Source organism: Phascolarctos cinereus, unplaced genomic scaffold (genome assembly GCF_003287225.1).
Source record: "Phascolarctos cinereus isolate Bilbo 61053 unplaced genomic scaffold, phaCin_HiC Scaffold_5;HRSCAF=322, whole genome shotgun sequence".
NCBI classification, from domain to species: domain Eukaryota; kingdom Metazoa; phylum Chordata; class Mammalia; order Diprotodontia; family Phascolarctidae; genus Phascolarctos; species Phascolarctos cinereus.
In genome coordinates, this window is record NW_027555958.1 from 375,885,731 (window position 1) to 375,899,032 (window position 13,302).

The 13,302-nt window shown below is 43.0% G+C and overlaps 1 protein-coding gene across 11 annotated transcripts in view; it reads right to left on the minus strand.

Annotated features, from left to right (window-relative positions):
• The window catches only part of SRGAP2 (SLIT-ROBO Rho GTPase activating protein 2), a 254,626-nt gene that overhangs the window by 22,045 nt on the left and 219,279 nt on the right, over positions 1 to 13,302 (minus strand). For all 11 annotated transcript variants that reach the window (XM_021003033.2, XM_021003030.2, XM_021003034.2 and 8 more), the window contains exons 15-17: positions 5,988 to 6,065; positions 4,603 to 4,737; positions 2,463 to 2,568 (exon numbers count right to left, since the gene is read on the minus strand). In XM_021003033.2, coding sequence (XP_020858692.1) covers positions 2,463 to 2,568; positions 4,603 to 4,737; positions 5,988 to 6,065 — 319 coding nt within the window. The remainder of the gene's footprint in view (positions 1 to 2,462; positions 2,569 to 4,602; positions 4,738 to 5,987; positions 6,066 to 13,302) is intronic.

Sequence of the window (13,302 nt, forward strand, 5' to 3'; positions counted from 1 at the left end):
CCTCTTCGAGAGAGAAAAATGTTTGTTAACTGAAAACAAGCAAAGTAAAGAAAAGCTAAGAAAAAAAAAAGACTTCCAGGGCAGGAGATCTCAGATGCACCTTCATAAATCAGGTAGATATTTAGTACCTAAAGAGCTCTTCATGTCACCTACACTCTGGCCCTGGGACTGTAGCTCCATCGATGAGCTTTGACCAAAAAAGACCAGGCCTTCACATGACGCTGGCCATTTGCAAAGCACAAAAGCAGCATGCCTGTATTCTGCCGCCCCCAGACCCCCGAAGGGCCTGAGAGGTGAGGCCAGGACCTCCAGGTGCTGCCTTTCTTGAGGCCCCAGAGCACAAGCCCTGGGGACAGCTGCAGGGCCACCTATCGAGGCTGCATCAAGGGGACACGAACGTGTGGGGTGGCAGCTACCCGGGATCACACAGTGGGTCCACTCTGCCTCTGTAAGGATCTTGGCCAGTCAGGTTTTTTTCTGCTTCTCAAAGAATGCACAAGCAGTAGCTCTTATCTTGGAAAATGACATAGGCGCCTGAAAGCCTGTCTAAGGCAAAAGAGCACAGCTAGAGGCAGCTAGGTGGCACAGTGGATAGGGCCCTGGGCCTGGAGTCAGGAAATTGTTGTTCAGTCATTTCAATTGTGTCTGACTCTTCACGACTCCGTTTGTGGGGTTTTCTTAGCAAAGACACTAGAATGGCTTCCCATTTTCTTCTCCAGGTCATTTTACAGATGAGAAAACTGAGGCCAACAGAGTTAAGTGACTCGTCCAGGGTCACACAGCTAGTCTATATCTGAGGCTGGATTTGAACTTATGTCTTCCTGACTCCAGGCCCAACACTCTATCCACTGCACCACCTAAGCTGCCCAGCAGTTGGGAAGACTGTGAACAAATTCAGCCTCAGACAATGACTACCTGTGTGACTCTGGGTAAATCACTTCACCTGTTTGCCTTAGTTTCCTCACTTGTAAAATGAGGAGAGTATCGTGAGGGTCAAATGAGATATTTGTAAAATGCTTGGCACAGTGCCTGGCACATAGTAGGTGCTATGTAAATGTTTATTTCCTCCCCCTCTTTAAAGGGATAGATCACACATTAAATCCTACAGTGAAGGAGAAGGGATCTCAACCGTGTGGCCTCAAGCCAAGTCTTTGCTCAGAGCTGCCAATCATTGCTATATCTAAATGGAATGCACACAAAATCGCACAAGGCTCCATGGTCGTGTGAGGAAGGACCTTTCTATCACCTGCTTTTCATTTGTTATTTTAGGAAACATTGTGGTTACTAATGTTGCTTTGCAATGGTCTTCTGAATAATAAGAGGCTGAACCTGCGTGACTCCCACATTTTCTTTAACAGTGGTCACTTATCTAGTACCAGCCGGAGACCTGAGGAACATGGGTCCAGATACACCTCACAGCTATGAGTCTACACTGCTCGCTTCCACACACTCACATACACACAGAGTCACATACCCAAACACATATTCACATACATATACACACACATACACATACTCTCAAATAAATAGACAAACACTGCCCACTTTGAAATCATGGCCAAAAGAAACAGACCGTTCTGGTTGTGCACAGCCTAGATCCCCAGAATCCCCTCCCCACCCACTGTCCCAAGAGGCTGGAGAAACAGGGCAGAGCCCATCTTCCACTTTGGGGTGGGATGTGGTTCATTTCAGGAGGAGGGGTGAGGCCAGGACTGGAACAGTTATTGGCTGCCGACCAGCTGATCACTCAAGAGACTGACTCACTTAAGAGTGATGGAAAGAGGTTCCCAGCTCCTCCCTGCCTCTGCGTTGGGCCACTTGTAAAGTTCTGACACTAGTGACTGAGTAAATCCTGGTGCCCGGTCAGGGTCAGGGTCGTTAAGACAGTGGTTATAGCCATGGTGGGGACGGGCTTTAGAGGTGAACAACTGCTGGGATTCTAAGAGCCTTTGGGTACCATCAGAGCCCAAGATGTAGACCAGAAAGAAGGAAAAGAAAGTGGCAATAGATGGGTAGAGGGAGAGAGAAAAAATGACTAGCAAGCCTTATAGAACTTCAAGGTTTGCAAAGCTCTATACATTTGAGCTTCTTAACATCCCTGAGAGGTAAGTGCTACTATTCTCATTTTATAGACGAGGAAACTGAGACTAAGAATGGTTAAATGCCTTGCCCAGGGTCGCACAGCTACTATGTATCTGAGTTGGATTTGAACTCAGATCTTCAGACTCCAAGTCCTGTGCTCTGTCCCCACTGCCACCTGGACACCTGGCAGGGAATGGGCAGAGAGAAGTACAAAGAGAAAGAAATGAATGAGACAGTGCCAGAGGCTGCACTGATCCGTCCTCTGAAGGGAAGAGGTGGCAGAGCCTAAATCAGAAGCCATAATGCATGTCCTTCTCTCACATCCCCAGGGCCTTCCTCTGAGATCCCCTGGAGGGCGCAACTCCCTAGGAGACACTCACTGACTGAGGAAGGCGAAGAGGTATCTCATGATGACCAGCGTTGTCTGGGGAAGGACAAGGAGGACTTTCCGGATGTGCAGGGCTCTTTCCTGAAGGTTGTCCATACCTAAAAGGAGAACATAATGAGTCATCTTTCTCCCACAACAGAAAACCAAAAGTCAGTTTCCCCTCTACCACTTGCATGTGTAGGGAGGTCAGCACCAGGGATGGCAGGGATGGCAAAGTCATTCCCAGGGATCTGATGAAAGCTGCCTGGGACCTATTCTGCCTGATGAGGACAGGCAGCTGTGACATGCCCACGGAGACAGGCTGGGCACTCAGGCCCCAGAAGTGGCCTACACAATGCTACCTTGACACAAGAGTCAGAGAACAGAAAATCTGGCCCAGAGGTCAGGAAGTCAAAGTGGTTTGTATTTGGGTCCCCCTCTGTGTTTCACACGAAGTGCTTATCCAAAGCCCTGGCCTGGGGAGTGAAGACGTCCAGCAGGATCAAGCTGTTTAGTCTGACATTTACAGATAGGTGAGTCAGGAAAAAGCCAGAGGGACGACCTTCAGACTCCCCATGGCAGAGAAAGAGCAGCCAGGTCTCAGGGCAAACAACCTCTGGACACAAAGACTGTCTGTCGGGGGAACAAGAAAAGGCAGCCACTGCTCCCAAGGGGCTGACCTTCAATGTGTGCATGTGAATCAAGCCCAGAAACCTGGAGTGTGAAGAGAAACCTCTAGTGCTTTGGGAAGAAATTCTCTTCTTCCAAAGCATCACCACTTCTACCCCCAGGAGCTGTTTGTCATCGAGTCAAAGCTCCCAGAAACCTTAGCAATAATGACCCCAAGCTTCTATGGAAAGCCAATGAGAACAGGTGCCAATGCTGCCCCCTACAGACGCCGTGAGCCCAACATCCCTGGGCTGGATGAAACAGTGGATAATGTATTGCTTACATAATAGCCCACACATACTAGGCATTTAATAGGGGCACCATGGTATAGAAGAAAGAGCACTGAATTTGGAACCAGGGACTTGGGTTCAAATCCTGGCTCTGAGCAAGTCACTTAATCTCTCTGGGCCTCAGATTCCCCACCTGGAGAGGGAAGGGGTCAGTGACCTCCTAAGTCTCTTCTAGCTCCAAATCTAGGATTTTATTACACCGTAATTCCCTTTTGTTGAACTAAAATTTAATTCATTTCAGAAGTGGTGTTACTTCTGCGGTCTATACCAGAGGTGTCAAAATCACTACCAGCAAACTTGTCCTCAAAACTCTAGAGAACCAGATTAAAATGTAACTGGGAAATAACTAATAAAAATAAATAAAAGTACAATACAACATAGATAATGTTAATTTTCTAAGTTTTCTAGGTTTTCTAGTCAACATGCAGCCCCCAGGGATCTGTCTCCATTTGTGTTTGACACCACTGTCCTGTGCCTCTCTGTCTGTTGCCATTTTTACATACACAGAAGACCTGTGTTCCTAGATGAGAAGATGCCATATTTATATACCTCACAGATACCGTCACGCCATTTTTAGACAAACAGGAAGAAAAAAAGTGGCAAAGCCTGGGCTTTTTCTTTCTCTGTGTCATGGAAGGTACAGACACTATTTTTAAAGTCTCAGATGATTGAAGATGATTACCTTTTATGGGAATATACAAAAAACATTTGGCAAAAAGAAGGTTAAGGCCAGAGCAATAATAAAGTTCAAGACTGAGGCAGAGTTAAGGAAAAAAAAAGTCAGAATTCCTGAATTCCAGCTCTTGGATCACAGTTTAAGAGATAGCAGGGAACTTAGTGGTGATTGGGTCTAACCTCATTTTATAGATGAGGAGAACCAGAGAGATTTAGACCACCCAGAGTCACACAGGTAGGCAGTTACAGGGAAAAGAAGGTCTTTGGTCTCTACGCTCAGCATTCTTTCCCTTGTACATCCTCTCCTACACTCTTACTGAACAAAAAAGATCGATTCCCCTCTCCTGCCCCCAGGTGTAGCGGTGACAATGAAGCGGGGAAACTTTAACAGAGAAGGGGAAAGCAGAGCTTGGAGGAGAAAAGAGAATCCTGTTCGGGGTCTGCTACCTGTGACACAAGGCTCATGGAGAGATGACGCTCATTCTGTCTGGTGGGTCAGTCTGACAGTGCAGTACTTACTGACACAGGACATCAGGTCATGGAAGATGTCCTTGGGGAAGAGGGGGTGTTCCAGCCCACGGAAGTAAAGCTTCAGGACACCCGCTATGGAATCCATGTCGTGGTCATTCTGGTCTCCAGCCAGCGGGTCCTCTCCTGGGGACGACAAATGTGAAGCAACGACAAATGTGGCATGAAAGAAGTAGGTGGGGTGAGGAGCTGCTCTAAGAAGGCTGCCTCCTTCTTAGAGGTAGCAAGGTGGGACGTTTTAAAGTCCCCTTTCCTCTATGAAGGGTATGCTCAGAGCAGGATTTCCAAAGAGTCAGTAAAGAAGGCAAAGGAGTTTCCTATAGTGATCTGATAAAAGATACAAGATATGGGGTCATCCACCTCTGCCCCTAGGCACGTAGCCATCTGCCTAGCATGAAGGTCACAGGTGGATACAAACTGGGCATCAGGTGAAGACAGAATATTCAGCCTCAGAGGACCACAGGCTAGAAAGGCAGAGGGCATCCATACCAGCTTTTTGGTGCCAATATGGCACAGGGGCAAATCCCTGCAAGGTGGAGAATAAAGGTGCTGGGGGCGGGGAGCAGGAGAGGCAGTGATACCATCAGAATCTGCTACTCTTCCGAGTCGCAGAGCCAGTCTGGGGATCAAGGCCCCAGGGGACAAAGGAGAAGACAGGGAGGGTTCAGCTACTCTGCGCGGCCTAGAACAAAGGACACCTACTTAGAGGAGAACAATCGTCCCAGAGTTCCCTATGGAAAATTTCACATCAGATGTAATTAGATTTAATGACAGGACCAACCTCAAATTGAAACTATATATATCCATTACGGTGATGGAAATTACCAAAGCTTGCCTATTACCTTAACAGCCCACAAGATAATAAATGGGCTACGATGAACGGGTGCATTATCTCTGATATTAACGGCCGCCAAGGGTTCCAAACGAAGCCATAAACTGCCCAGACATCCCAGTTAACTTCTTGGGTTTCAGTCGATCATCCGCTATCAAGGACCAAGATGAATGGTGCCAAGGAAGGAAGGCAGAACTGGGACAAGCCCTGGATGCCTGCCTGCCCGCCTGCCCACGGTATAGGACCAGGCTTTGAAAAATGCCAACTCAGAGGCAGCTAGGTGGTGCAGTGGATAGAACACCAGCCCTGGAGTCAGGAGGACCTGAGTTCAAATCCGGCCTCAGACACCTGACACTTAACTAGCTGTGTGACGCTGGGCAAGTCACTTAACACCATTGTCGGCCAAAAAAAAAGCCAACTCTCCTGACAGAGGAGCAGAGGAGCCTGGGTACTCCAGTGTTCTCCTCCCCGGGCACCTCCTACTGGCTCACCATCTCAATGGCACACATATATTTCTTTCTTAGATACAAGGTCTATTCCTCACCTCTCTCAAAGGCGTTTTTGATGTCATTCACCTCCACTTGAGATCCAGACACCCGGAATATACCTTCATGCTGCAGCCCTAGAAAGACACAGGAAGGAGAAGAGTCAGGAAAAGGGAAAAGCCAGGTGGCAGACCCCACAACACCTCCCCTGGAGCCAGGATGTGTCCTAGCCACGAGGAGACCTAGTCTCTGTTCTCTCAAGAATCTGAAACACGTCATACAGTTGGACACTCAAAGAACTGACCCAAGGGGCTTCTCCTTCACTAGTGGAAGGCCAGGTGAATAAAGTTTATTGGATGAAGTCAGATCTGACTCCTTCTGCCTCCGAATCTCTGAGACACTGACAAGTTCCTCCTCATAATCCTAGGGAGAAACATTATCAATCTGCTGTGAGGCAGACTGGGGTCATGGACAGAGCCCTGGACTCGGAGTTCAGAGGAGCCGGCTTCACATACAACCAGAGACATTACCTGCGTGAGCTTATGCCAAGTCATGTCCCTTCTCCAGGCCTCAGTTTTCTCATCTATAAAATGTGAGGGTTGGTTTTCATGCCCCCTAAGCTTCTTTCTAGCTCTAAAGTCATCACCCTATTCTCTTGCCTTGGAGTTTGTATCTGTAAAGTGAGAGAAGTGATTTCTGACTCTATCACTGAGAGATGGGTAGAAGGTTGGAATCAGTAGTGGAGGCACGGTTTATTTTTAATTTCCATTTAAAATTTTAATAGTATTTTATTCCCCCCCCCAATTACATGTAAAGACATGTTTTTTTTATTTTTTAAGCAATAGTTTTGTGGTCAGAGGACATGTGCTTGACTGACTCCCAGCTCTGCAGTTCCACTATTCACTTTGACCTGTGTGAGTGACCTTGGACTTCACATCTCTGGATTTCAACATCCTTTATTTATAAAATGTGGGGACTGGACCAGAGGACCTCTAACAGACTTTCTAGTTCTAGAGCTTATAAAGGTGTGATCCTACACTCATAAAGCCCCTTACGTAAGGTCCAGGGAGGTGACTACTCTATTAATACTGTGTCATTATTAGCAGCATAATTAACTGGGCAACATGTAATGTCCAAAAAATGGATAAACATGTTAATACGACTGTACCTATCTCCCGTCTTAGGGCTGAAACTCTAAGAACTTTAGTAACAACTCACGGAGTGCTTATGGTTTACAAAGCGTTTTCCTCACAACAACCCTCTGCTTGTAGGCAGGAGTACAAGTGTTATCCCTATTTTGCTGATGAGGATATGTGCTCAGAGACCTTAAGAGACCTGCCCAGGGGTCCTACAACCAGCAAACTCTTCATAATCGAGCCCCTTCCTACCTTTTCAGCCTCCTCACACTGTGCTCCTCTCCAAACATTCTATAAGCCAGATAAACTGGCCAATGCACTCTTTGCATTGGCTGTCTCCCTAGGCCTCTTCACCTCTGCTTCCCCAGCTTCCTCCAAGACTCAGCTCAAACCCTATCTCTTGTAGGAGGCCTTTTCTGAATACCCCAGATGCTGATGTCCTCCCCCTTTCAGGTAACTTTTCTCTCTTCTGTATGTACCTAATTAATTACATGTTGTTGTTTCTATTAGAATGTATGCTCCATGAGGGCAGGGGCTGCCTTTTGCTTTTTTTGATATCTCTAGTCCTTACTGTGCGTGAGGCAGAGTGCCTGGAACACAGCAGGCGCTTAATGAATGCTTGATGACAGAGAGACTCACTGACTGACAAGCCAAGATTCATAGCCAGCTTTTCTCCTCTAAGCTTGGAATTCTTTCAATTACACTATGCCATCTCCTTACAGTACAATAGCAGCAGTAAACTCACATTTATTTAATACTCTGTAGTTCATAAAAAACAACTTGGTGAGGAAGGGAGTATAAATGTTATTATTCTCCTTTTATAGATGAGGAAACTGAAAATTACATAGTTTGAGGGTTTTCCATAGCCCCACATTCAGTGGCAGGCCAAGGCAGGTCTTCTGCCTCCTGATTCAGTGTTCTGGCCACTAGGGGGCCCTGCATTGCACACAGATGTGGCATGAAAATGTGGGTGAAGATCCCCTCCTGCTGCCCCCAGGTTCTGGCACAATGCCAGCTCTAGGATGGTTGTGTCTGTCAGACTCGTGCTGAGAAGACGGGAACAAATCTGTTAGTCTGAACACAAATGGCACTTAGAAATGGCACTGTGTGCCTAGGCACTTGAACAAAAATCCAGGAAACACTCGTTTAAGCCTGCCTGAGAGCTGTCCCAGTTTGTTCCTTCAGCCACAAGTGACTTCACCATCTCTCTGTCAGTCAGCTAGCAAAGTGGATGAAGCGCTGGGTCTGGAGTCAGGAAGTCTGGCCCCAGACACTTACTAGCTATGTGATCCCAGGCAAGCCATTTAATCTGCCTGCCTCAGTTTCCTCAGCTGTAAAATGGGGGTAATAATAGCACCTATCTTACAGGGTTGCTGTGAGGATCAAATGAAGTGATATTTGTAAGACCTGCTTTTAGCATAGTGCCTGGAACATAGTAGGTACTTAATAAATGTTTATTTCCTTCCCTTACCTTCTCCCCTTCCCTCATCTCTCATTTACCAAGTATACAGTATCACAGACTTGGGCTTCTTTCAAAGCCTGCGATCTTCACAAAACCCTGACAACCCAAAGAACGCTACATTGTTTCATGAGGAACATGACATAGAATAACCACGCCCTTCACCCACAACTAAAGGAACCGCCCCCTCTTGGGGTTCAAGGCAGCAGGTGCTTTATCAACTCAGTTTTCAGCAGTGTATAACAGCAGTCCCCGTCTGGAATTCTGAATCCAATTCAAACAATAAGAACAAGTAAGTAGGCAGAATCGAATTACCTGACTTCTAATAGGACTTAAGTTGTCTACGCCTCTATGGGAATCTGCAGAATATTCCCCACAGAACACGAGGCAACATTAAAAGACCATTAGTATTGATGTAATAGGGTTGTATTAGTTACCAATAGGAGGAAACAGCCAGATAATGTTGTTCAAACAAAGAATGTAAACAGCAGGTGTTCTGACAGAAACAGCTTGATATCAAGTGACTTAAAACACACACACACACTAATATAAAGAAATATACTATACATACTGTAATATGTATTTAAAATATACTATATGTAATATGTATAGTATATTTTATGTATACTATACATATATTTTCGATATACTATGCTATATGTAACATGTATATTATATTTTATATATGCCATATTATAAGTGTATCATATTTTAGATATATTATGCTAAGTATGTGTTACATTTTATATATGCTATGTTATACATGTATTATATTTTATATATACTATGTGATATGTGTATTATATATATGCATATACTCTATAATATAAAGAAATGTCACTTCAGAGACCAGACAACCCCTGTGTTCTCCTGGCAGGTCCTAAATCCTTGGAAGATTTCTCTCTGGATTACCAGCTGGAGGACAGTAGCAGGAGCAATTGGCCTGGCTCATGTGTCTAGGGGCTGGTGTAAATCAGAAGGATGTAAGGAAATCCTTTGCGGGGCTGGTCTCCAGGAGAATCCCTGTGCATCTCATGCACGTTTGCTATGGGCAAGGTCCTATGTGTTTTTGCTATGATGATGACGGTTGGGATGATGAAATCGGGAACAAGAATAAACGAATGGTTGTCCTCTGCAAAATTAAGGAAAACCAGATGAGTTTTCCATTATAATGAGGATAAAGTCCCCCAAACTCCCTGTTTTTTCCCTTCTTAGTACACATTTAATTTAAAAAACTGAAACTGATCAAACTTGTAGGAGCTACTCTGAGAAGCTCGCCAAGGCAGTCTGGCAACTATATGCCGTCCCTTTGCAGCCTGTACCAGCTGTAACTCGTTTCCTCTCTTCTTTTGGAAAAGAGAGCCGTTCAATTACTATGGTTATTGGAACTTTCCTCATCATCACCACAAGGGTCAGGACACAAGATCCTATCTGTAGCAAACATATCCAGAGCACCTCTTAAGACACAGATTTCTCATGGCAATCAAAAGGGAGAGTTAACAACTGCCTTCATTAGGCCTGATCCTGAGCACATCAGCCAGGGCTGAGTTTTCTTGCTGTTCTGATACACTCTCCTAGACATCCTCAAGACTGCTCTCAAATTCCTGCTCCTCCATGGAGCCTTTGAGATCATTCTATTCCCCATGTTATCTCTCATCTAAACTCCTGCTGCACTTAATGTCTCTACCATTTACTTGGCCATTACGCATATACTACTTTGTGAGGTTCTGTGCACTGTTGTGCTGAACTAATATATCTTACATTACTTCATAACTTTTTCAAAAGATTATAAGTCCCTTTTAGGGCCTTATATATCTGTGTTCCTCACAAAGCCCTCTGTGATGCCTTGCCACAGAATAAATACTTGATAAATAGGTATAGAGCATATAGACTATATAGGTATGTATATATATATATATATATATATATATATATATATATATAGGTATAGAGTATATACACTGTATAGAGTAGAGGTGACAAATTTAACATTTAATGTTTTCTCTAAAAAAAAATCAATACTATCTTACACCATGAAAATTAGCAAAGATGATAAAAAATGGAAATAGTTGATGTTAATGAAGTCACGGAAAGACAAACTGTGAATTAGTCCAAGCATTATGGATGTAAATTTGGAATTATTTAAGAAAAATAACTGCCCTTTAACCTCGGAGGTCAAGAATAGAAACAAAGTCCAATGTATAATAAAACATTTGTGGCACCACTTTTGTGGTAGCAAAGAACTGGAAACAAAGTGAGTGCCCATCAGTTGTGGAAGGACTGAAAAACTATGGTATAGAAATATTGTGGAATATTATTGTGAAAAATAAGAACTTATGAAAGTGAGGAATTCCAAGAAACATATGAACTGTTGCAGAGCAAATTCAGTAGAGCCAAAAGAAGAATAGACACAATAGTTAAAATGATAAAAATGAAAATATTACCAAAAAGAAGTTAAACTCTGAGTCACTGATAAATCAATGACGGCGTCGGGACTATTATGACAGAATGTTAAATACACTGTCAGATTTTGTCAATATGTCCCATGTGTTTGCTTGATTGTTACTCTCTGTCATCAGGGAGGGTTCAGCTGGGGGTGGGAGTGAGGGGCTATTCTCCCTCTAGCCCTTGGAACAACTGTGATATAAGGACAAAATGCAAAACCAAAATGTATTTTTCAAAAAGAATCAACACGGATTAAAACAGTACACATCAAAGGAATGGTGAACTATTAATATTTCATAATGAGCATAGAGAAAAAAAATAAAGAGTATGGTGTTGAGGGGAGTGTTATGCTTTTTTTTTTTATGTTAAGGCTATCCAAAATAGGAATTTTCCTTCAGGAGCAAGAATCAAGACAGGACAAAAGCTTGTTGTCTATCCAAAAGTTGAATAACTATATATAAAGAATAAGAAAAAAGCTTGGAAGCAATGGACATGGCAAGCAACAAATAATACCATAAAAAGAAATTGATTATATTTTGATAGGAAATGATTTGCTGTTAATGAGACCATCAATTTGTTAGAGCAAAGATCCAAATCAATAGCAATTAGAAGAAAAAAAATGAGAAGAAGTGGCATGCATATGTGAGGCAAATCCAGCTTGACTTATTTAAACAGCTTGGAAAAATGGAAAATGGATGAGAGAAAAGACATTAAGTATCTAGTTTCCTATGGAAGTTTAACTACTGGTTAAATTAATCACCACCACAAAATTTATTAAATTAATTGTTAAATCACTACCACAAGTAAGAAAGAAAGAAAGAAAGAAAGAAAGAAAGAAAGAAAGAAAGAAAGAAAGAAAGAAAGAAAGAAAGAAAGACAGACAGACAGACAGACAGAAAGAAAGAAAGACAGAAAAAGAAAAGAAAAAGAAAACCCTAGAAAACTTTAGCTACCAAACAGGATCTTCTTTATTACACAAAAGAACTAGTATAAAGGATCTGACCAGGGATAACAAAACACATTTCCCTCCTCTTTGTGGAGACATGAGGGACAATGGATGTAGACTTATATATGCTGTCAGATACATTTACTGTGTTGGTTGGTTTTTCTTAACTTTTTTCTTTGTCGTGTGGGGAGATATAGTAGCCAAGGGCAACAAGGCTTCAGAATATGAACCCACTTGTAAAATCTTAGAGAATAATAGTGGAAAATTATGAAAAGTATCACATAAAATGGTGAAAAGGAGTGGAGGGAATAACATTTACAGAAAGCTTAGCAAAAGATCTAGTTGAACTAGATAATCCCACAGGCATTTAAGTCCAAAAACAGGAGGACAATGGTCATCAACTGGCAAATATCTGTACATATTCCTGTACTAAGCTCTCCTCTGTTTCTGATAGTGGAGTCCCCAGCGTGCTCACTAGACGATACCCAAAGAGTCTCATGTTGGAGGAGACAATTTTGAGGGTCTTGTGAGATCGGTTCTCAAGACATATTAAAGAAGAGAGGATGCTAAATGCTTGGGGGAAAATTGAACATGATTACGAGTGACTAAAGTGGACCAACAAAATATTAGTAACTACCAACTCATATGCCTACTACTTTCCTATGTGTGTAAATTCTAAGAATGATCTACACTTGTAGTGAAGGCATCCTTGATGAAGAAAAGAGAAGGAAACAGAGAGGCTTTTGTAAATGGTATCTCCTCATAAATCATACTTTTTTTCATTACTCCCATTTACAATCACACATTTGGCTGAAAGGTGAAGAGAATACAAGAGTGCACTGTGCTTATAGCTTGTTGACTCTTAAAACAAAACAAAACCCAACATTGGACTTGCTAGAGCAACGTGTCATCTTAAAGGCTTTCCCCCAACAAGGCATCTCTCTCACACATGTCACAATCATACATGATTTTGAAAAATGTTACATAATGGAGATATTAATGACAATCCGCTTAGTAACATCAAGTGAGGCATAAAATAAAGAGATATATTCTTGGTAAAGCTGTTTGCCACAGTCCTTGATGATATCCATCACAGCTCAAACGGAAGAGGAATTCCTTAAATATGATGGGGTTCACCCATCCCCATTGCTTCCACTTGTAGATGACGCTGTGTTGATTGTAAAAACCTCTTAAATAAGATTTGACATGTTATTTAGTGTAAGAAAAGCATCACATTAAATAACATAAGGCAGTGCAGGAAAATTAGTTCAGCCTAACTATCCATACAGGGGTAAAAAACAAAAACAAAAACAGGAAGGATGCCCATTATCCAAACAACGACATGTTGGTTGGATGGACAATGCACAAAGTTGGTTCATCAGTACACA